General features: G+C 35.5%; 1 protein-coding gene across 1 annotated transcript; it reads right to left on the reverse strand.

Moving 5' to 3' along the window:
• Positions 1 to 25,174, reverse strand: LOC120420342 (ADP-ribosylation factor-like protein 5B). The gene is made up of 6 exons (XM_039583337.2): positions 24,452 to 25,174; positions 10,399 to 10,514; positions 6,922 to 7,014; positions 6,342 to 6,467; positions 855 to 964; positions 1 to 788 (listed from the first exon to the last, which is right to left on the reverse strand). The coding sequence occupies exons 1-6, from the start codon at positions 24,495 to 24,497 to the stop codon at positions 740 to 742; spliced, it is 540 nt and encodes a 179-aa protein (XP_039439271.1). The 5' UTR covers positions 24,498 to 25,174; the 3' UTR covers positions 1 to 739.

Raw genomic sequence — 25,174 nt, forward strand, 5'->3', positions numbered from 1 at the left:
TTTACAGTTTTCATCATTGTTTTTTTTATTAACTAATTAATGTAAGTATATTTTTCTCATATTCATGTCCACATAATTTTCCTCTTTCTCTCTCTCGCTTTCTCTTTCTCTCTATTAAATTAATAAATCGGAAATAAAACACTTATCTAGGTTTTTCTTTTTCTCTCTTACGAATGAGGGGAGTCTGTCTGTCTGTCTGTCTCGTTTTCTCACGGAGAGGTGTGTGAGAGTATGTGATGATACTAGCTCGCTCGCTCCTCTCTCACTTAAAGCTCAAAGTTTTTTCCCGTTTCCTTTCGCTCAAATTTCACAACATGTTTAGTTTTTTTTTCTGGATTGATGGTAGCATTTTACGTGCTCACGAAAAATTAAACGTTAAAATTGGGTTTCCACCAAATGTGTCTTTTCCAGCATTCCATCAGGTTCCAACGGCAGGGGGACTGTTTTTCTTCTTCTTGAGTTATTTGTTACTTTGTTACAGCGATGCTTCTTCAGTTTGTATACACGTTTTTTTAAAGAGTTAATCTTGATTAGTTTAAACATTTTGTTTTATTTCTTTTCCCTAACTCACTAGCTCCCGTTTCCGACGGGCGACATTTTACCAACTCCTTGCTTTTACCGCGCTGTGTGTATGTGTGTAAAATTACTCGTCCGTTCGCAGGAGGTGTGTTGTGTGACTAAATCGTAAGGAGTGGTGGAATTGGCGGCCAGGTGACCCACGTTACTCGTCCGGTCGGTGTCATTTCTTCTTGATCCTCTGGGCTATCCACTCGAGGCCCTGGTAGAGACTAAAAAAAAGAAGACAAATTTCATGTTATGAAATGGAAAAGAAAACAAAATAGTCGAAAACTCACCCTTCGCCGGTTAACGCACAGCAGGACTGTATGTGCCACTGGTGCTTCTTGATGGAGGTCAGGTCCAGTTGTTTGGAAATTTCAGCTGCACTCATCGATTCTTTCAGGTCCTGCGCGACAAGTGGGTGAAGGTTGGAAAGAATCGGTTAACTGATATTTTGGACATTAAATTCTTACGAATAAAAGGTTTGAGGAATCACTGGGATTAACGGTACACATCAACCATAGCTTTTGCACCCAGATTTCTGTTACAGACATTTTAGTATCTTCAATACTACGGAAACTATCAATATAATTTTTTATTCATCCCCTAAATTACTATCTTCGTAGTTATTTACAACAAAGTTTGACTATTTTTACAATCAGATTCTTGCAGGATTGGGTCCGTAAGTTTGACAATTTTGGAATAAGAAGATAACAACTTCCTTGGTTGCTGTGCACCCTTAAAAGAAATTAACAATAACAATAAAACTGAAAAATCGAACCAATGGTTTCCGATACATCGCTATTTCAAAAATAAAGTCGAATTAGATGACGCTGAGGAAAACATTTTTTCATAAAATTTTAACTTTAAGAGACTATATCACAATTCATAACAACCAAGAATCCGATCAACAAATTCAAAAGAAAGAAGAAAATTACAGGAAATTTTCTCAACTTTTCCAAATACTTTTAGGGGAAACTATTTAAAGCATCATGAAGCATTTAAAAATTGAAAAAAAAAATTGTAAAACAGAATGCCTGTGACTTAAAAACGGTGCACTTTATTGAAAAATGAGTAAGGTAATTTTCGATTGAAAATTTAATTTTGTAAGTAACTTAAAATGATTTTTGAAATTAAGATTGACAATATTTCAGATGTGATCAATTTTCTACGAAATCGGTCGATTTCGACCATGTTTATTTTTTGTTATTTTTTTTTTTGGCTCAAACTTTTTGGGGGCCTTTCCTATGACCAAAGAAGCCATTTTGTGTCATAGGTTCACCCGTACAAGTCTTCATACAATTTTGGCAGCTGTCCCTACAAAAATGGTACGTAAATTTTCGGAACACTGTAACTTTTGAATTTTCTGATCGATTTGGTGTCTTTGGCAAAGTTGTAGGTATTGATGAGGGCTGTTCAGAGAAAAATGTACACGATAAAAATCATGCCGATTTTTTAACAAACTTTTTTTTACCGTAGCTCAATTTCCCAAAATTGGTATTTTTTGATTTTCGAAATTTTTAGATATGTTTTAGGGGACAAAAAACCGTAAAATTTTGCCGCCGAGTTATGAATTTTTGATATTTTTTTGATTTTTGGAAAAAATCTAAATTTTACACATAAAATTCCAAGTAACCACAAGCACTAAATTGAAGTATTTATTCAGTACTAAATCAGCACTCGAATGCTTTGAAGTAGTAAATAAGCTTTGCGAATGCCTCAAAGTACCAAAACTTTGCAGCATTACAACTGGCATTAAATCACCATTTACGACCTTGAAAATGTGCTTCAAAGCATTTGATGTTTATCAACAAAGTAACCCATCCATACGGGAAACATTTCAGCAAGTCACGCTCTTATTGACTTTTATCCTTCTCCCGTTATACTGTTCCAATAAGCGTGCGGGCTAAGGCGCATTTCCCCCAGTGTGCAACAATTTTATTTTTGCGTGAACTGGGTTCAATTCCCGCTGACTGAAGTGTTTTTTTTTGTTTTTTTTTTTTGTGGAAAACTGCAGCCTGTAATTTAGCCAAATTTTTCAAACATATGCCCATAGCACAAAGGACATTATCAAAAGTTCTCTGGTAAATTGAATGACTTTTCTCGCAAGCAAAAAGCTGCTTTCCGGAAGTCTGATACACTTTGTGAAATTTTGCCAACCGTGGACCAAGCACTCCTCGGAAAAACAGTTTAGGTTAGCCGTTAGCCATTACTTGTCCCTATTAACCCCAAGTCTTCCGTAATTGATTGTATTGTACTTGACTGGATGGCCGCAATTTGCTGAGTGACTCGTCAATAATTTTCGTCCAACAAAATGACAACGGGTTTTTCCCATGAACCAGAAACTCGAAACAGCAGAAAGAAAGTCTTCCTTAATGTTCGATGCATCAACCACATCGATTAAAACTTTCAAAACAAACACTCATAGGGACGTGGCGTTACATCGTGCTGCCATCTGGTTTTTTTAAGTGCAAGAGTGGAAAAGTGCTGAGTCATCGTCTAAAAATAGACGGCGTCCTATCTCGCCCAGCAAAATGAAGTCGATAAAGTAGTCAGTTTCGATGAGAAAAAGTGGAAAACGTGGTCTAAAAATAGCGACGCCATCCCCCTATTTCAGAATACATCAGTTGGCTGGCGCGCATCCTGGAGATCGACGAGAAAAATGCAAGAATAACGACAAAGTGAAAGTGAAGTGAAGTGAAAAAAACAAAGGAGGCCCACCACCAAGTGTGTGGAGCAGCTAGCTGTCCTTTTTTTTCCCCAGCCTTGACGTCGATAAAGCAGTTTTTTTTGTTCGAGCTTTCGGTGAGGCATTAAATCGGCATCACTGTGCGCCACTTGAAATATTTCTCAAGGGAAAAGTGCTGATTTAATGTTTTGAAGCATTATTTGCTGGTATTAAATGCCAATATAATGCTGATTTAATGCCGCTATTTAGTGCCTCGCGGTTACTTGGGATTTGTTTGACCTAATTTTTTATGTGAATTTGAATTTGCAATCGTAAAGAATTTTACAGATTTTTTGATAAATTGTCTCTTTTTCAAGATATAACCACCAAAAGTTTGATTTCAGTGAAATATTTGCAGTTTTTGGATTATTAAAAATAGTGACCATGAGTGACCATTTCAGATTTTTTTTAAGATCAGAAAATATGCTATAAAATTGTCTAAGAGACATTGAAGCTTTGACCTCTGGTTGCTAAGATACAGCGGATTAAAGAAAAAGAAATAGGAAAATTAAAGTTTTCTAAGTCTAACCCTGGGTGATGAATAGAGAGAATGCGTAACGTGATTTTCGAATGATCCCACTTTGTTTACATTTACAAAGTAGCAGGCTGTTCAAGCACAAGCATTACTTTACTTTACTGGTAAATGAGCTGTTTTATTATCAGTAGTATGTGTTCTTTTTGTCTAGTTTTTGACATTTTTTGCTGAAAAATGGTGTTTGTTTATAGTTTCGATCGGTTATAAGAGGTTTTTCTCTTCTACGGGAGACGAAGAACTGCGGGAAGAGTGTCATTCTGCGATGTTGCAGATAAATTCCCTGGTTGATTCTGGAATCCTGCAGCTCTTCCTGATCCAGCGAAAAAACATCGCTAATTCTAGCAAAGCTGATCCAGCAAACAGAGAAGATTTTCACTAAACCAGTATGTTTTCAAACGTAATAAAAAATAAAGACAGCTTCTGGATGGATACAACCGCATCGACTCCATAAACAACTTCCATTAATAATTATAAAAAATGACGATCACGCCTTCAACTCTTTTAAGTTTTCTTGACTTCAACTTCAAGTCCTCAAAAGCCAAACATTTTTCATTCTGGCAAAAATATAAACATTTTTCATTCTGGCAAAAAAATAAACATTTTTTATGATCGATAACAATACATTCTACTTTTGGCGAACAGCAAATTGGTTCCACTTTGACAGTTCAAAATTGAGGCCGTTTTGCGAACCACGATTCAGCACCGAGGTCTAACCCAAACAACCCTCTATGAATAAAAAAATAATAAAAAAATCAGAAATTTTGCGGGTTTTGATCCTTTAAAACATATAAAAAATCTCGAAAATCAAAAAATAACAGTTTTGGGAAATTGAGTTCTTGTGAGAAAAAAAAATAATAATAAGAAATCGTCAAGACGTTTTTTTGCCGTGTAGCTATTTTTTTTGAACAGTCCTCATCAATACCTACAACTTCGTGAAGACACCAAAACGAAAAGAAAATACGTTCTAAAGATGGGGTCATCCATAAATCACGTGGGTACTTTTTTGAAAATTCTAGGCCCTTCTCCCCCTTTTTTATGCGTAAATCACAAAAATATTACAACACAAGTAAAATAAATTGTTAAAGAATCAAATAGCTCTAAATACGTTTTTTAGAAACAAACATAATATTTTTAGAGAATTTTTCATAAAACTGTTTAACCTTCCTGTTCGGCCTCTTTGAAAATTTTATTCGCCATAATTGTGGTATATAAATGCTACAGTTTTGAAATTTTCTGAAATTAAATTTATAGTTCAAATACACATTTTACATAACAAATTTACCTCGGAGAGCGATCATAAAAAAGTAAATTTAAAGGTATTGGTGTCCTTTTCTAGCCTAAAACTTTTTAAAATCTCATCAATTCAAGTTTTTGACCAAATCAAGGTCTCTTGAACTCAAATCAATGATTAGGATGCCCCTTTTCCGACCCGAAAACCGGATTTGGTCACCAGGAATCTTCTAGATCCGAAAAAGGAATCAACCAGGATGCTTCGAGTTGCAATTGACAGGTATTTTTCTATACTTTGACGGCAAATATTATTGTTAGGGCCAAGTAATCTACCGGTTCCGGAACATCCGAGTTAATTTTTCGTTTTTAGAGCAATTCCAGCTCAAATCAGGAATTTAAGGTATTTAAATATTTTTGTATTTTGCAATTTCAAAATTACTGTATCTCGAAGCCGTTGCATCGTATCAAACTTGTAGGAAATTCTACGGGCATTCTGAAAAATACACTGAAATAAAAATACACGCCACTTCTATAGGATTTTTAGATTTTTAAGTTTAAAAGTTAAATTTAAAGGTGATGTCAGGATTTTTTTTCACTCGAAATTTTTGAGGAAATAGCCTAAGATGTTACAAAAAGACTCACGAAAAATGCAGGATGGTATGTATCTTCTAAAAAAATACAAAAATCATTTACTAAAACTGTTTTTTTTTTCAAAAGTGGTCTAAACGTAAAAAAATTTAAAACCCGATAGTGGAACGCTTGGGATAGAAACCCCATCTTACGACATATCAAACTGCATGAAATTGAAAAATGTTAAAATCTATGGTCATGTCGTTGATCTATAGTCCATCCTGGCCACTCTGGAACCGATCACCGGTGGTCCCTTGGGGACACTTCTGGAATATGTGAAAAACGCCATCATCCGACATATCAAACTTCATGAAATTGAAAGATTTTTAATTCTAGGGTTATGTCGTTGTTTTCTGACCCGTTCTGGACACTCTGGAACCGGTAACAGGTGGCCACTTGAGGACACAATCGAAATATAAGAGAAACCCCTTATTCCGACATATCAAACTTCATGAAATTTACAGATATTAAAATCTTGGAAATTTTGAAAACATTTTTGAAAGCATTTTTCAGATTATTTCTCAAACTTATCTGCAGGCACCAAATTTACCAGAAATTCCTTCCTAACATACAGATTTTTGCAATATTGCATACAGTTTTCTGTATGATGCTACAAAATTGCTGTTTTGGTCATAAGGAAACACAAATTTAATACATTACCTGCTTATTAGCGTACACCAGCAGGCTCGCCTTGGTTAAGTCTTCGTGCTGCAACATTTTGTACAGTTCCTCCCGCGTGACCGCTAACCGTTCCCTGTCGGTCGAATCTATGACCATTATGATAAACTGGAAAAGCAGAGATTAAAGGGAAGAATTGTTACGAAAAACGTGAGAACTTTGTTGTTTACCAAAAATTCCAAATGCACACACACATGTTTGCTTGCCGCTGGAAATAAGAACCACAACAAAAAAAGGGCAGCAGACCAAAGAAGTAAAACATCATAACAAAACGCACATGTTTGCTTATTTTTCCACTGGCCTGGTGTTTATGTACTCGTGCCAGGGAAACGTGCTGCGCGTTGGGCACGTGAAATCAAGCTGCCCTGCAGGCGTAATTCCGAGACTTGTTAGAGGGGTACACAGACGTAACAGATAGAACTTAAAATTTTCAAATATTTGGAAATATTTACAACAAAATGAAAATGTTCAGTTTTAATTTGAAATTTTCAATAGAAACTGAAGCAGGATTTTTTTAATTTTGTATTAAAAACTCATGAAAATAATCGTAGTTTGTACTTACCTCTGTGTTTGTGTAATACGTGCTCCACGCTGCCCGTAAGCTCTGCTGGCCGCCCAAATCCCATACCAGAAAGTGAATGTTTTTCCACACAATCTGTTTTTTCGTTGTTTTTTTTCACCAGTAGAAATTAAATTCCATTTGTCCAGATGCATTGGCGATTGCGAAAAAAGAGAGAAAAGAGAAAAAAAGTGGATTAGCAGAAAGATTAAAGCAAATATGCGACGACTTCAAAATCTGCACCCGGGCTTTAATTTTTCGGGAGTAGATTTGTGTGTGTGATTATTGTTATGCTTGGCCATAGACTATGCTGATGAAAGGATAATCCGATTGACGGGACGGGATCGATTCGGGGATTTTCGGGAGGAAATCCCCTAAACCTGGATTGTTCGGCAAGGCATTGTTGATGTGAATGCAAATTTGGCAATTCAAACTTGGTTGAAAAGGTTTACAAAGACCAATGATTCACATTCTTCACAGCTTCTGAATTAATTCTATTTTAATAAAATTTACCGATTTTTGCCATAAAAAGATTATTAAAAGATAGTCAAAATGCTAATAAAGCAAAAACATTAGATGTTTGATGGAATACCTTCCGTTACCTTTAAATAAAGTTTTGACATGTAAAATTATGATTGATTTTTTTAAAGTCAAATTTGGCTTGTTTTTGAGTAAGGCCATCACACATATTTTTGAAAATGTTTTTGTTCGTTTCTGCAACCATTTCTCAAAATATCAGAGGCAAAGAAAAAGATCTAAAAACAAAAATTTACCTTTAAAATTTCTGGTGAACTTAAAATTAAATATATATATTTTTTTAAAAATTTCCAATCAAAATAGGATTTTTTTTAAAGTTAGTTAGTGTAAATTTTAAAAATTGAACTAAATTTGAAAAAAATACCAATTTGTTTTCATCAAAAATAAATGTCAGCGCAAAAAAGTTTTCAAAAAATTATAACTTGATTATTTCGTTAGGCTGAGTTTATGGATGTTTGTTTTATGCATAAAAATAATTAAAAAAGAAATAAAGTTACAGAAAATCTCATTTATTTGACTATGTGAACAATATTTTTTCATCATTTTAACATTTTTCCTTGCAAATTATTAAAAATAATTTACATTCGTTTCAATCAAGCACTTCTACACTTTCTCAAGTTTGAAAGTTAGTTCAACGGATCGAAAAAAAAATAATAAACAATAAACGACCCAAAAATTCATAAGCAATTTATACCGAATTCCGGAAACAATTGGAAACGGATTTGTTTGTTTTAATAAAAAAAGCCGGTTGAGCTGTCAAAATACAAAAAAAAACATAATAAAATAGTGTTTTTTAAAATGTCTAAAAAATTGCTTTTGCAATAAGTCGAGAAAACAATTTCTTACATTTTTAATCGGTTGTTGAGATTCGAGCTTGCAAAAAATAAACATTTATGGAAATAATATTAAATTAATTAGGCCAATGTCAATTTCATTTCATGTGATTACTTCTAAAGAAGGGATAAAATATTTCAAAACAGAAAATATCTAATTTTTCCGACTTCTATCACAGTCAGAGTCGAGGGAGCTAAACTTTGAAAAAAAAAAAATATCCAAAGGCCGTGAAAAACGTTGCCACACTTGAAGTTGACTTTTTTATCTTCTAAAATATGGTGAAAAATTATTTTCGGGAATTAAACATTTTGTTGGAAAAACAAAAAGGGAATTTAAAACATTACTTGTGGGATTGTCCTCATCATTATAAATTATAAATTGAAGACACCAAATCGATCAGAAAATCCCTTCCCAAAATACAGATGTTCAGTTATAAATAAAACAAACTTTGAAAAAGGCTAAACCCATGGCATCTGAACCTAGGGTGGAATTGATGTTAAAGCTATGCAAATAATGTATTGAAAAGATCAAAAAATTACCCAGAAGATTACTTTTTCAAAAGCTTCTTTAGAAAATCTTTTTTAGTTAAATTTTGTTTGGCACATGGCACAGCAAACTCAAACTCTAAACACAAAAGAGATATTTGAAGCAACATTATTACACAGAACAAACCATTTTTATGAGATTAAAAATTAGATGATTGAATTACCTCTATTTCGATGTAACTTTACTTTAATGTATGTGGAAAAATGGTAATAACACATAAAATACGTAAATTTACATATTTTTCAATGTAATATTCGACATGTTTTGGGACATTACAAAAGGATTCACCATGATAATTTTACTTTGTAGGCTCCTAGAAACGCAGTAGAGGATTTTACTCCTCAATTTACTTTTAAATTTGAGATTTTTTGGTGAGTTTTGAAGCTTTCAATTTTGGATTTTGGAAAAGCGAACTTAATTTGAAAAAAATAAAAAATAAAAGATCCAAAGTGCCAACTAAAAAGAAAAAAAAAGTATCAATATGAAAAGTAAAAATTTATCTTTGTTTTAATGTAATTTTATCATTTATGTCAGAAAAACGGATTTACAAAATTTTATTCGCCAAAAAATTAAAAAAAGTGTCAAGATCAATGTTCTTACAAAAACCAAAACACAAATGTAAAATTACATGACAAACGAAGTAAATTTTTATCTTACATTGTTTTAAACTGTGTTGAAATTTGCTGAAGATATCAAACAAATAGGAAAATCCATTCTCAATGCACAAATTACAGCGTTTTCAACTTAACTAAAGAAAGCAAAAGGATTTACTTTTGAATTTGTTCAAGTAAATCTGTTGAAGTTTTGAATCTCCTTTTAAGGGCAACATGGTTTTATTGGTTACACATATTCTCATGTAAACAATATTAAAAATCATAGTTCTGTTAAATATATCTAAAAATGTGTTTATCTTTTTTGTGTGGAAGTGTGTAATTATCTATGTATAACAATTTTTATATTACTTTTTTATGCATAATTCAATTTTCAACAGAAAATTAGGTAAAATTACATGAAAAACCCGTAAACTTACAAAATCAAGTTAAATACCATCCAGATTTACAAAATTTCAACAAATCCGCTCAATTTAGGGAGATTTGCTTCAATAAACTTTCACAACTAGCTTCCATGCTAACAACTCACAACACTCCAACAAAATCATCCCATCCAGTAAAGCCCAACATTTCAACACGTCAGGATTAAGGGAAAACACTTTCCCCTCACAATCCTGGTGTTGCTGCTGCTGTTCACAACAAAAGGTCCTCGTTCCATAAGGTTAAACCAGCTGAGTAAGCCATTCTACCAAGAAAACGACACACAGAGTCGACACTCAAGCCAATTTCTAGCGGCATCTATCGGTCCAAAAGCAAACAAAACTCCTTGATGGCGATGATGATGATGATGGTCCTAGGTCCCGGGCTTCCAGGATACATCGTAAATGTGGGTCGATTTTGAATAAAATTAAGGCCTAATTCCCCTATTCATTCAACAGCCCTGATGGCTGGCTGATGGCAGAAAAGAGAGAGGGATCAAAGCCGGATTTGGCGGCCCCGGGGCAGGAATTACCTCTTCCACGTTGGATCCGATCGTCGGGCTCGTGTGGACGACTTCATTCATCAGAAACTGGTACAGGATGGTGGTTTTGCCGGCGTTATCTAGGCCGACCATCACGAGTTTGTGTTCTGGAAAGGGAGAGAGAGAGGAAGAAAAGTGGTTAGTGGGCTAGTAAAATACTTCAACTGCTGCGCCATCTACAGCGTTTGACAAAGTGACGATTTTGACCGAACGAGAGGGGTTCAGTTAAATTAATCCACTCAGATTACAAAATAGGGATTTAATCGATAGGGGATTTTGGGTGACCTTTCCGCCTGAAGGTAGGTAATTCAACCTTCCGGACGAGAGCTACACACTTTTTTTTCCACAGATATAGAGACATCCTTCAGCCAGACAGTAACTAACAGACTAACGCTAATTAAATTTTACTTTCGACGTCAGCCGACCAGTTCGACAAAAATAGGCTCCATTGCCATGAAGTTGTTTTGTTGTTTTCATCGAACCCAAGTGGCCGTGACATTATCTAGTTCCGCTTTTTGGGGAGCAGGGCGCGAATAGCTGCTACTGCTTTTGTGTCAACACTTTTGTTTTTTGGGAGATCTGAGATTGATTTGGAGATATCGATATCTTTTGGATAGCAAAAAGAAGAAGTTTGTTTGAGCGAGTCCACGAGCAAAGCATACTCGTCTCACATCAACGTCAGCAATCTGCCTGAAATTTTCAGGGGTTGTTTGTACATATAAAACTAGCATCTGGCCAAAATATGAGCACTCTAGGTCAACGGGAAGTGGGGCAAATCGGGACATAAAGTTTGAAGATTCAAAAACGTCAAAAATCTTAAAAAGGCTATAACATAGGCAAAATTCAATTTAAATTCAAAATTCAAAATGCATCTGGAAGGGATTAAAAATGCGTCAAAATGCAGGGTAGAACATCCCAATTGGTCAAAAAATCTTTGCCCGAGTTATGTTATTTGAATCAATACAATTTTTAAAAAAATCGAAATATTGGTCGCAAAGTTTTTCAATTTCATTATTTGATGTAAAATCTAATTTGCAATCAAAAAGTACTTCAGTGAAATTTTTATAAAGTGCACCGTTTTCAAGTTATAACCATCTTTAGGTAACTTTTTTGAAAATAGTCGCAAATTGTCATTTTTTAAAATTAGTGCCCATGTTTGCCCACTCTTGAAAAAATATTTTTGAAAGGCTGAGAAAATTCTCTATATTTTGCTTTGTTGAACTTTGTTGATACGACCCTTAGTTGCTGAGATAATGCCATGCAAAGGTTAAAAAACAAGAAATTTATGTTTTCTAAGTCTCACGCAAACAATCCACCATTTTCTAATGTCGATATCTCAGTAACTAATGGTCCGATTTTCAATGTTATAATATGAAATATTCGTGAAATTTTTCGATCTTTTCCAAAACAATATTTTCAAAAAAAAATCAAGGCTAACATTTCAAAAGGGCGTAATATTGAAAGTGTGGCCCCTTTAAAATGATTTTTTGCCCATTCTAGAAATTTCTAAAAAGTTGGCTTTTGATGTTCCCTAAAACATATCAAAAAATGAAAAAAATAAAAATAGTGTTTTTTTGCAAATCAAGTTTTAGTGACAAAAATAGAAATTAAAAATCACCAAAAAAAATATTAACGTGTATCATTTTTTTTTGTGTAGTCCATATCCATACCTACAACTTTGCCGAAGACACCAAATCGATCAAAAAAAATCCTTCAAAAGATACAGATTTTTGAATTGTCACATATCATTTGTGTAAAGACAGCTGCCAAATTTGTATGGAAAATTATATGAACGAACTTATGATGCAAAATAACTTCTTTGAGCATACCGAAGGCACCAAAACAGTTTCAGCCGGATTAGAAAATACAAAAATTAAAATAAAAGAAAAAATACTGATTTCGTAGAGAACTGCTCTATTGTTTAAGCATGAAACAAACATATACGAGGACAAAAACACAAATTATTACATTTTTTTAAATAATCTGTTAGGTTTATAAATTCAAAAGGTTGGAAAATTTTAGATTTCAAATACTGGTTGAGCTAGCTTCAGTTGGGAAATGAGTTGTACAACTATCTGATTTTCTTAATCAAAAAATGGAAATTAAACCAACATGGACTTTTTTCTTCTTCAAAAGTCTTAAATTAGGTAATTTTTGCCTACAATTTAGCATTTAAGAAAAAAAAGAACTTTTCAATTGCAAATTTGATTTTTTTTTTTAATTTAGAGCCTATTTCTCGGGTGAGTTTTCAAAAAGCCGTAAGAGCCACCGTGACTTCCGACACTAATTTTCGGTTTTCTCCAATTTTAAACAATATTTAATTTGTTTAAGTTAAGGGCACTTGAAGGACGTGTAGATGAACAATCTCAAGCATTTTTGAAAATCGATTTTTCATAAGCACGTCGATTACCGGTGCAAAAAGGGCTTTGTTTACCAATGGCTCTTACGTCTTTTTGAAAAATAATCCGAGATTTTTCGGTTTCGGAGCTGCCGTAACAAGGCGGAGCAATTTCTGGCCCTCGGGGAGCTGATGATCAAGCACATCTACAATGGATAAAAAACCTATGATATAGATGAAAGCTTTCTCTACACAGAAAAAAATAATGTAAATTTGGAAGCTGTAATTTTTGAAGGTTGAATATTACCTCTTTTATGATGTAATTTTACCTCAATTTAGACTGAAAAAGTGACATTACACCAGAAAAGTGGTAAAATTACACATTTCCAGAGGTAAAATTACACCTTTTTTCTGACATAAAAGATAATTTTTTTTCTGTGTACTTCTATCCCCTATCCTCTGCAATTTTTGTAAGTTTTTTTTTTTAATTTTTCGTACTTTTGTTAGTGCTTTAGTTGAAGAAATAATTGTTCCAAAATGGATTATGATGCAACATACAGCTGAAAGGAATTCCAAAACTCTGTTATGAACTGTAAAAGAACATATTGTATCTTGATTATGCACCAATAAAACCGAATTGAAAAAATTGAGCCTATTTTTGCATATTGAGACCGCAGATCAGAAACACGGTGTTATCTCCAGGAAAATAATATACTTTCATAAATTCATCGATATTTTGCAAATTTGCGACAGTAGCCGAACGGTAATAACAAATAAAGAATTTTGCGATATGCTACTTTTTTTAAAAAAAATTGGGCTTTCAATTTTAATAGTTTAAAGTTCAAATTTTGTTTTAATTCAGAAATATGTTATTCGAAGAATGTTATCCACGATTCTTGGGCAAACTTGAATATTCTTATAGGATTTAAGAAACTGTACAAATGCTCTGAATAAATTATTAATGAATTATTAAATCGTTTTGTTCATTACCATCAACTTTTCTGAAAACACCAAATCGATCGCTATTATGCTAAATTAAGTATCTGTACTAATTTTGAGCCAAATCGAATAAGGTTTAGTGGTCGCTGTAAAACATAAAACTGGTCAAAAACAGACAACAACATTTCCACACACAGTTAAAAAAAAAATTGGAAATTGTAATTGTAATTGAATTTTACCTATTTTATGATGTAATTTTACCTCATTTTTTACTGAAATAGTGACATTACATCATATAAGTGGTAAAATTATACATTTTCAGAGGTAAAATTACAAAAAAATACACAACAAATGTATTCTTTCCAGATGTAATATTACCATGATTATTTTACTGTGCACAGTTAACACAAGCTTCCAGGAAAAAAATCTAAAAATCTGTCAAAATTTCCCATTTTTTTGTGTAATTTAAGTAATTTATAAATTAATAAATAAACACCTCTATTCAAACTAAAAAAGTTGCAAAATAGTGGTAAATTTACAGATTTTTAGAGGAAAAATTACACAATTTTTTTAAATAGAAAATTTACCCATTCTCAGATGTAAAATGACCACAATTTTTTTAGGCCGTTGCAAATATTTCTTGAAGTATATGTCCCTCGACTCTGACCATAGCCAAGAGAGGGGCAAAAAAAAAGGATAAAAATCCAAATTAAGAGGTTTTAATATTTAAATGAAAAAAGTGTTTTAAAATGCATTATACACCTGTCCAGTTGTTTTGCAATCATTAGTTTTCAAGATGAAAGTATTGTCTGACTATCGACGAAAATTTTATTTTTTCCGAAAAAAACCGCTTTTGCTGTGCTGCACATCGGAATTTCATAAAATTTAAAACATTTATAAACGAGCCAAAACATGAATATCAATCCAGAAAAATGCATTTTAGATAGTTTTCAGTTGATTAGACTTCTACATGAAAATTTTCGGACAAATGTTAAAGGGCCCCCGGCTTACTGTGTACTGGAAGATTTCTTTTTTAAATATTGTCAGAAAAGCATAATTTATGTCTGGCGTAATTTTTCAAAAGGTCCAATGCACAGCTAAAAAAGTAGTGATCCAACTGCGTGTAAAAGGCCTGGGTGTAAAATAAATATTGCATTATTTTAGGCAATTTTATGTGATTTTGCACCCTGCAATATGTAGTCCATCAGTATGGGAAACCTACTTGACCGAAATGTCAAGCTCGAATATGCGTTTATCCTATCAACTTTTCATCGGTCTGATGGCCGAGTGGGCTAAGGCGCCAGTCCTTACTGTTGGTGCTGGGTTTGAATCCCGACGATTGCAACTTTTTTTTTGTTTGCAAAAATTGTACATGCAGTGTGTAAAATTAAGTGTTTATTTTGACGAAGGTGATGTGCATGCTTTTACATGCGATTTTACCATCGGATTTTTTGCTGTGCAGGTGTGTATGCGAGGGTTTTGCATGTAGCACCACATTGATAAGTGAAAATCTAGTTTTTAACATCAAACTCAATTTCCGTGATTTTAGTCAAATTTAAATAGTTAAATAACAAAATGGAATTTTTGTAATTCCGCTATAAAACTATCAACTTTTCCTGTCCTTAGAAACGAAACAGCCTACTTTTCCCTATCAAAAATAACAGAATGTAAAAGGTGCTTTTGTGTCGGGACCAAATGGAAGGCCAGCAAAACGTCGAAGCAAATCTCACTAGTATTTACAAATTTAGGTTGAGCATGAGCATGAGCATGAGAGACCACCCATGGTTGTCCTTCTCCGTTGCTGAACAGGACCGTAATATCCTATCAATACAACCGACCATACGCTTGAACGATCTAATGGTGTTTCCCTTATCAACAGCATGTATGAATGCGTTGAAAAGATAAAACATCAAGATCATTAAAACTAGATCTGAAGCAAATAGGTAACAGTCATTGGCCACCAACGGCGCCCGCCATGTCAGTTTGTAGATCTCGGGGGATTGGGACGGGAATGTTAGTTAGCACAGGTTGCTACCAAGGGTGGGTTCTATACGATATCCACACCCCCACGTGTGCCGGAAAACTACTTCTACTTGGGATTTTGTTAGTGGGTAAGGTTAATGGCCAGGATTCAACATAGAGGATGATGATGCGACCCAATAATCAATAAATTTGGTTTAATAGTGTGATGTATTATGCATTCTCAAGGCAAACAGTCGGAGGATGCGGATGAGATTTTTCCCGGTTATTTGGTGTTGAGTTTAGCATAAATGATTCAATCTTAGACAGCCGGCTGTGGAAAGATAAAACCAAATAAAATGCGAAAACGCGAAACCGCCCGGACCGAAAAACCCACACAATCGAAAACGGCAACGAAAATCCTGCGTGATAACCGCGACGCGCACCGTTCAAATTCTCCAAAGCAACTGTCAACATCGCGAAATCACCCGGGTCGAAATACACACACAATCGGGGGGGGAAACAAAGACGGAAACGGCAACGAAAATCCGGCGTGTTGACCGCGACGCACACCGTTCAAATTCTCCAAAGCAACTGTCAACATCGCGAAATCACCCGGGTCGAAATACACACACAATCGGGGGGGAAACAAAGACGGAAACGGCAACGAAAATCCGGCGTGTTGACCGCGACGCACACCGTTCAAATTCTCCAAAGCAACTGTCAACATCGCGAAATCACCCGGGTCGAAATACACACACAATCGGGGGGGAAACAAAGACGGAAACGGCAACGAAAATCCGGCGTGTTGACCGCGACGCACACCGTTCAAATTCTCCAAAGCAACTGTCAACATCGCGAAATCACCCGGGTCGAAATACACACACAATCGGGGGGGAAACAAAGACGGAAACGGCAACGAAAATCCGGCGTGTTGACCGCGACGCACACCGTTCAAATTCTCCAAAGCAACTCACTAGTATTTACAAATTTAGGTTATCCAATTATTAAGTTTATGTTTTAAGCAAGTCAAATAAACAATATTTAAAAAAAAAAAAAAAATCGTATGGGGTGAGTGATTGTGGTAATCGAATAATAGCATCATTGGTGCGCTGGAAGTGGGGACGCGAAGTCGTGATTATTCAGGTTAATTTTTTGTGTGTGCTTTTGTATCGCTATTCGTATGGGGTGAGTGCATAATTTGTAAAGGTGGTGTAAAAAATATTCGGAGTGAAAAGTGATTTTTTTTGTGTGCCTTTGGTCGTGAATTGTGTGTGTCTTCATTTATTGTTTTGTGATTTTCAAAGCCCTTCCTATATCATCGTTGCTCGGAAGGCACGGCGTCGGGTGGATTGTGTTTAATTTTTTCGAGGTTTTATTATTTTGCGGTGAAAAAGCCATTTCTATATAATGATCGAAAGACGCACTGACAATTTGGATCGTCGAGTTAATAGTGGAGCAAAATAACTGTGTGTGAGTGATTTTGTGTGCTAACCAGAAAGACCTTCCCATAGCACCGTTGCTCGGAAGGCTCGCCGACGGGTCTGTTATGAAAGTCCTCCCCATAGCGCCGTAGCTCGGGAGGCATCGAAAAGCCAATACCTTATCCTACTAACCCAAAAAAATATTAATCACGTGATGCTTGAAGGAGATGCTGTGGATTCAACGGTCTCAAGCGGTATCAACAAGCATATAGCGAAAAACTATGTGCTTGATGAGTCTGCAACTTCAACTATCGGACTAACATTCCTCCCTTTCGTTAAACTGCAGGCTTCTTGGGAGGGCGCCGGTATTGACTAATAAAGTAGGGATCTTCAGAGGTTAAACAGTGAACGGATGGTTGGCTCCCACTGATCATTTTTGATTCATTGTTTAACTTCAGCTGATCTGTCAATAACGGAGTAGCAGCTCATTGGCAGTCAACCATGCTCATGCTCATGCTCATGCTCATAATTTGACTTTTGCTTGATTTCACCTCAAATGATTGCCATTTCTTGATTAATGTTGGCTTCCAATGTAACGTTTTTGCGTAACACTCGAATTGTAAAACAAGTCACGTTCTACAGATTTCTAGGCACAGTAACGTGAAATAGACAGATATACAAAATTCAATTTAATTCATTCCACAGCTCTCATTTGACTACTCCCAGCTGACTCACAGGTGAGACATAAAATCCTTCGAGGTCGTCCATATCCGAACCACATCTGTTGTGTCAAAACCTCGTTTCAGCGTTCTCTACCGGTTCAACCCATAAAAGCTTTGGCCTTTTCCTACAGAGCCAGGTCAATTTTGCTGATCTTTTGTACCTCATATCAAATCTCCCGCGAAACGCCACCAGCCTCTCAGAGGTTGAGAGCTAACTGTTTTATGATTTACAACGCTCGTAGAAGCGCCGCGCCGTGGCAACAACAGCAACATCTAGTTACAAACTAGCCGTTTAAAGGCTGCGATGACGATGCCTGACAAAAGTAATCGCTCCCAGGTAATCTAGACTTGGGCAGCAAATATACCTATTTAGACCTTTGGAGTTATAGGATTGTCTTTCTTACTGAGGAAATATTTTGAGATTTAAAAAAATCGAAGCGCTTATTTGTTTTTTATGTGATTATTTTTGAATACGAATAAAAGTTTAAATAAACTAATACATTTCCTCACACTACTAACTGATTTTGCCGTTAGCCTTTTAAATGCAACCCACGGCGACGACATTCGATTCCGAAATTCACACCGCGCAGTGGAGCTTTCCGAGTTAAATATATTAACTGAAAGCCAACCGACTCTAAAAGTGTCCATTCCAGTTCCAGCAGTTCCAGCAGTGCTCATGCACTTTACTTTCTATTGCTTTTAGCAGCACCGAGTTGTTTCGTATTTCGCAGTCGTACGCGTGGTCTTTTTCGCTGTCCGGCAACACGTTACGTCACACGTGCTTGTATACAGACGCAAACATGTGCGCACAAATAGTTGGAGTTGGCCACTTTTGCGGGCTCTTTGAGCTTGAATGCAGAATCGATTTACCAGATCACACTTGGGCAGTACACTGAACCGGGTGTACACCGTGAGAACGGTATTTAACCCTGGAATGTATGGGATTTCCGACAAAATAACAAAAAATGATAAATTAAATAAAAGTGACAAAAACGCAAAATCTATCAAAATGCTAAAAGTTGAATATAACTGAATAGCTTCTAGCAAAGACAGTGAGCAAAAGAGCAACTCTCTTTCCTTCAGATTGATCAAACGAAAGTAAAGCAGATGAAACGGAGCGAATCTTAAGTTAAGCGAACAGTTGCTCTTTTGCACACTGTCTTGCCTGACGATTGTATGGAACTATCGGTACCAATACAACATTTTATTTTGAAAATTTCTTGTATGCCCTATGAACGAGATGCAAGGGTTAAAAGTAATAACTTAACAGTCCAACAGCTGATTTGTACTGACATGAACCTACAGCTCAACAGCTAAAATGAGGTCCGGCTTGAAACCACAGAACAGATTTGAGTTTTGAGATTGGTTACTGAAGGAGTTTGGATGATTGGCATGCTATCGATGGCGGAGGCCAACCACTGTCGTATGCAGTGAGCCAATTAGCGATTGGTCAGCGGGGGATAAAGGTTTTGAATGTTAGAAGTTGAACGAAACGTTGTGGTTTGGGAGCGCATCAAAGAGTTAAAATTGTTTAATTAGCGTATTAGTGGTTAGACATTTTGAGACGGAGATGGAATATCCCAAAAAAAAAAAATATTAGGTAAACTAAGGACAAAACAATAAAATTTTGTATTTTACAAATAGCAAATCAGTTCAGTCAGAGCCGAGATTATCAAGTGCATATTGTAAAACCTTTTTGACATTTTTTGCCTCATTTTTAAACAACATTCTAATTTCACAGTCAAAATATTTTTTATGAATTTTTGTTTTGGCTTAGAAATTGGATTTTTTTAAATATTTTATTCACAATACACATTAGATTGACCATAACATTTTCGCAATTTTTTTTTGTTGCTCAATATATCATGAAATTCATATAAATATTATCTTGAAATTTAAAGATCTGCTTTATCTATTTGAAGGGTTGTTAAATTATCAAAATATTAGCTCTCAGCAACTACAATTATCCCTCCTGAAAATTCATGCTTCAAATACAAATGCTCTTCCTTCCTTATTGAAACTCTCAGCGCCGAACATAGCCGAACCGCAACAGCAATTAACCACAAAAGCCGCCACAAAACCAATTTCGCAAACGCAGTTTAACGGGACGTCATGCGTGGTCTTCTAATCGCCGTCCCGCGTGCTTTCATTGCAGTTTTTGGAGAGATTGAGAGACTCAACGGTGAGAGCGCATAGTCGAGGAAAAGGGAAGGAATGATAGAGAGAGAGAGAGAGAGAGAGAGAGAGAGAGAAAGAGACAGAGAGAGAGAGAGAGAGAGAGAGAGAGAGAGAAAAGAGCCATCGCTGGGAATCACAAGACACAAGAAGAGATCAAGGTATAGTGATGGTCGCTTTACCCTCGGATGTTTTTGGTGCAGAGATAATCAATTGATAGCTTTTTTATCATTCATTTGCAACACTGTCTATTTGTGAATATTTTATCATTCAAGAATAGCTTTTTAATATATATATTTAAAGATACAGCTTGACTTTTATTTAAAGTAGGTGTACAATAAAGAGTTTTCATGATTAAAGTTGTTGAATTTGAATATTTTCAAATTATTTTTTAAGTGAATAAAATTTTCTTTGTTCTAAAATGTTGATTTTTTTGAGTTAAAATATATCTTTATTGAACTTGCTTATAATAATTACATTTGTTTTACACAGACTTACCTTTTGACGGGTGCGACAACGGTTTGCTATGATACCGGTTTTTCTATGCGCACCATTTCTCGTCACGACCCAAAACCCGACACAACTCGGTAGCTTGATCGGTGCACCAAACCGAAGTTTGGTGTGACGGCGGTGTGGATCGGGTACACAAAACTGACATGGTTTCTGCGCCTACCACACGGGAGAAGTTTGGAACTCTTGATGCCTTGCAAGCCAATTGAACTCAACAGTTCTTAATGGTGTGGTGGTCAAAGGCAGTGCATTTGTATTTTAAAGGTTCTTGGTTCGAATCTCGACAGTTATTATTTTATTTTTTGAATGTTTTTTATTTGTTTAGAATAGTTCGTTAGGAATAGAATTTCGTAGTGTCATGAAATATAAACTTTAACTTCTCGTGCATATAACCCTGAAATAGGCATTTTCACTTAAACCTGCCTGCATAATATGGAATGTTTTCTCTATTCCACTACAAAAATCCATTCAATTTTCTAACTCTTTGACTAAAGCGTCGCAGATTCGAAGAAGTTACTTAACAAATGTATATAATCAGTAATTTTGACAGCAAATATTGAAAAAAAAAATCCTCAAAAATATTTGTACCCAGGATTGAACCAGGAACCTCGTGGTAAAAAGACGGAGACAACAACCGCCACGCCATCCCGAAGTTGTGAATGATGGCTGGCAAACCTCAATCAAAACAATGTCGCCTCCGGTTTACTTGGATCAACCATATGTTGAGTTGCATCCTTGGTATACAGTTTGGGTGCACCGGTGGTGTACCAAGGTGCTTTCGGTACAGTTGCTATGGTGTGACAACAAACAGCTCGGTTTGGTTTCTAGAGTGACACGAAAACCGCACCACGGCGCACCAGATCTTGGTGTTCAGTGAAGCCTGGTTTTACATGTCAAGTGGTATGGCTAAATTCTCATCATCATTGTTGTACTTTTCGTTTTATTAATAACTGTTCCCATTTATCGCGTTGGTTCGTCCATACAAGGCTCAATACAATTTTGGCAGCTGACGATACAAAAATGGTACGTAGATATTCGAAAATCTGACCTTTTTAAGAAATTTTCTGATCGGTTTGGTATCTTCGGCAATGTTGTAGGTATTGAGGAGGACTATTCAGAAGGAAATTGGTACACGGAAGAAATGCCGTTTTTAAATTAACTTTTTTTTCAACAAAAATTAAATTTCCCAAAATCCATATTTTAAGTTTATGGAACTATTAAATATTTTAAGGAAAAAAAAACCGCAACTTTTGAGCCCTACGCACCAAGCTTTGAATTGCAATTTCAGCAAAATTTTATTGTTTTTATTCAACTGAATGCGATTTAATAATCATCACATTTGCTGAAATTCGGCAATGAAACGAAATCATTGTCAAACTGAAATGTCACTTATGACTTACTGTTTGGACGATGCCGAGTGAACCAACTTTTAGATGAGTTGTGTTTTGTGTTTGATTTTGAAATATTTTTTAAGTGATCTTAAGCAACAAAATTAAGAAACACTGCAAAAACAAATGCCTCGATGCTACACAGCAAATTCTGATGTTCGTTTTAAGTTTTAATATTTACTGAAAACTGCACTACTGCACTTTTCAGTTAAATTTTCACTGAACTTCAGTTGAAATTTGTATGGGGCTGTCAAAGTTTGCTGAAATTTCAACAAATTGTCATTTACTGAAAAGTTCAGCAGTGCAGAGTTCAGTAAATTTAACCGAATTCATTACTTAACGAGAGTTTGGTGTGTAATCAGTAGTTTATTTAAAGGCCTGGCATAAAAATCAAATCATGATAACTGAAAAACCAGCAACGATTGCTGAATCTTCAGCGAATGATCTGTCAGCGGAAAAAAAAATTGGGTTCATTTTTTTAAAATGTAAACACAAGTTTGCAATCGAAAAGCACTTTACAACAGTGTTGGAATTCTCGCGCACTCGCGAGAATTTTTTCCCTCTCTTTCTTGGAACGAACGGCTAGAACGAGGCGCTCACGACGTGAGCGCGAGTTGATGATTTACAGTTTTTTTTTTTTGATAAAGTGCACCGTTTTAAATGATATATCCACTTAAAGTTTGATTTAAACTGGAAAATTACTAAAAAATAGTTTTTTTTATTTTTTTTTTTAAATAGTGTCCATGATTCTCAAGTTTTTTTTTCTCGAAAGGTTGAGAATTTTTTCAATAATATTGAAGTATTTTAGGTCTAATCCACAGATCCACAGATTTAAGTCAAGGAAGTAACTGTAGTAGGAACTAATATCTCAGAAACTAATGGTCATATTTTCAATGTTAAAAATTGAACATTTGTAAAATTTTCTTATTTCGACGGTAACATTTCAAAAGGCATCATGTACATTTTGACACTTTCTGGGTTATTGCATATTCTAAAAGTACTCCTAATAAGCTACCTCTCCACCAAAAATGAGCAAAAGTTACTTCAGTAAAGTCTGTTTAATCATGATTTTAAATAAAGTAACATAAACAATATCTTTGCCATCAGCAGTTCCTGTTTATATAGCCCTGTCAACCTGTCAAACAAAAGACTACATAAACCTCGTGACGAAAAAAAAGCATCATGAACAAAGCGCCATGTACATTCGGCGAAGAAAAACGAATCATAACAAAGCGGGGGACCTCAATGACAGCAGGGTGAGACGTTGGTGATTTCAAAAGAAGTTATGTTTGTTTTTCTTAAATAAAAAGACGGAAATAATGTTTTATTGAATTTGGATGATCAAGTATCAATGAAAGCAACGTTTTTCATCGTTTGTTATCATTAGAACATCTTATTTTGCTTTTATAATAAAATGGGAATTGAAAATGGATGCTCAACATTCAAATGCGTTTTTCTCAAAACGCATGGTTTGTACATGATGCTTTTTGAAATGTTGGCGTCGATTTTTCGAAAATACATGTTTTAAAATTTTGGAATCAACTCTGACATTTCAAAAGGGCGTAATATTGAACATTTGATCTTTTCAAAATGTTAGTCTTGATTCAAAAATTGAAATAAATAAATCAGATCAGAAATTTCACAAATGTTTTTTTTTTTAAGATTAAAAATAGGGCCATTTATTTCTGATCACAGAAAATAAAAAATATCTTTGGATTAGACTTAAAATAATAAAATTTTATTTTAAATTTATATTCAAATCGCTAGACCTCGAAAACTTTTTTCAAAAAATCAAATAACTCGGCAACATTTATGTAAAAACATTTCAATGGCTCAAAAGTTTCAAAATTTAAATTGATTGTAATTTTCTATTTTTGCAAAAACAGTTCCTATATTCTTTAAATTCAGTCTTTTATCTTCTTCATTGTTAGCATTCCAGATTACGCCGATCCACGCTGCCGTATAGTCTGAACAAATAAACGCAATTCGGAGTTCACAGCAACATAAACACTCAATTCTCCCCCCATTTGGTACAACCTAAAAAAAAAACTGATAACGCGTCCAGCAAAAGTAAACACAATTTCAACCCAAGTTGTGCTGTTAACTCAGCTGTTCTACCCATCTCGAAATCTCTGATCCCCGTAATCAAACCCGGATTGAAATCCCCCTCCCAAAGCAAATGCACCGTCATTATCTTCACTCTAATTTTTTGTCCTCTCCCGTCAAATTCTACCCCGATTAAACGCAGCCGTTTAAACTTAACTGAGCCACGCAATTATGCGGGCATTAAACCCCGCTCATCATTTCACTCTCACTTGGCGCGCGCGCGAGCTCACAAATTCCAGAGCCGCGGAACGGCAGAAACAGTTGAAGCAGAAGCGTAAGTAGGTGGCTAATTAAAAGAAAAACTGACGACGACGACGTATCTTTGGCAGAGAGGAGCGCTCATAAATTAATAATTTGCTGAGCGATTTGAGCTGCGACGCGTTACTCAACGTGAACCAGCTGACGAAAGTGAAACTGGTCAAGGACTTCCTGTTGAAAGACTTTGATCTGCTCGACTTTAACAAAGACTTTAATTGAACTCACCTTCGTTGCCAAAAAGGCTCCAGATTTTGGCGAAAAGGAGTCCCATTTCGGGTTCAGGATGTTTGACGCCTTCAGGAGAGTGGTTGCAATCAGACCAGGACCTTCATAAGCCCGGGTTCGTTCCGGATTTCTGCGTTGAAAACCTTCAACCAGCTCAATTTTCGCCTTTCTTTCAACAATTGCCTAACAAATTGTTATGTTTACTCGCCACATGACGATGTATTTGTGGCAGAAAGTGATGGTCGCTGTGTGAGTCGTGTTGTTTTTTTTTCTGCACCACTATTTTTGCATTTCGCACCTCTTCGGAACCGAACCTCGTGAAGAGGAGCTGACGGAGGAGAGGAGCAGACAAAAGTTTCTAATTTCTTCTTCCAACTGTGCTGCGTCTTTGCACCAAGGCCAGTTGCAAAACACTCTTTATGCTACAGATTCCACCATTATTACGGGTTCGAGCACCAGCTGACGTCGAAGACGACGGGGACAAATCCCGTTCACGGATCCAGATTTTTCTTTTCCTCTTGCCAAATTTCGTCAAACTATTTCTCAGTCGCGCGCTTCAATCACCTCCAAAAACAACACTTTTACCCACCAAAAAACGTCGCAACACTTGCGAAACAATCTTCCGCAATCGAAGGAAAACCTTTTCAGCAAATATTGCCTCTGCTGCTGCTGCGTTTAAGAAAGATTCGACTTCCACCACAATCACTTTTCTTCCACGGACGG

Source organism: Culex pipiens, chromosome 2 (genome assembly GCF_016801865.2).
Source record: "Culex pipiens pallens isolate TS chromosome 2, TS_CPP_V2, whole genome shotgun sequence".
NCBI classification, from domain to species: Eukaryota; Metazoa; Arthropoda; class Insecta; order Diptera; family Culicidae; genus Culex; species Culex pipiens.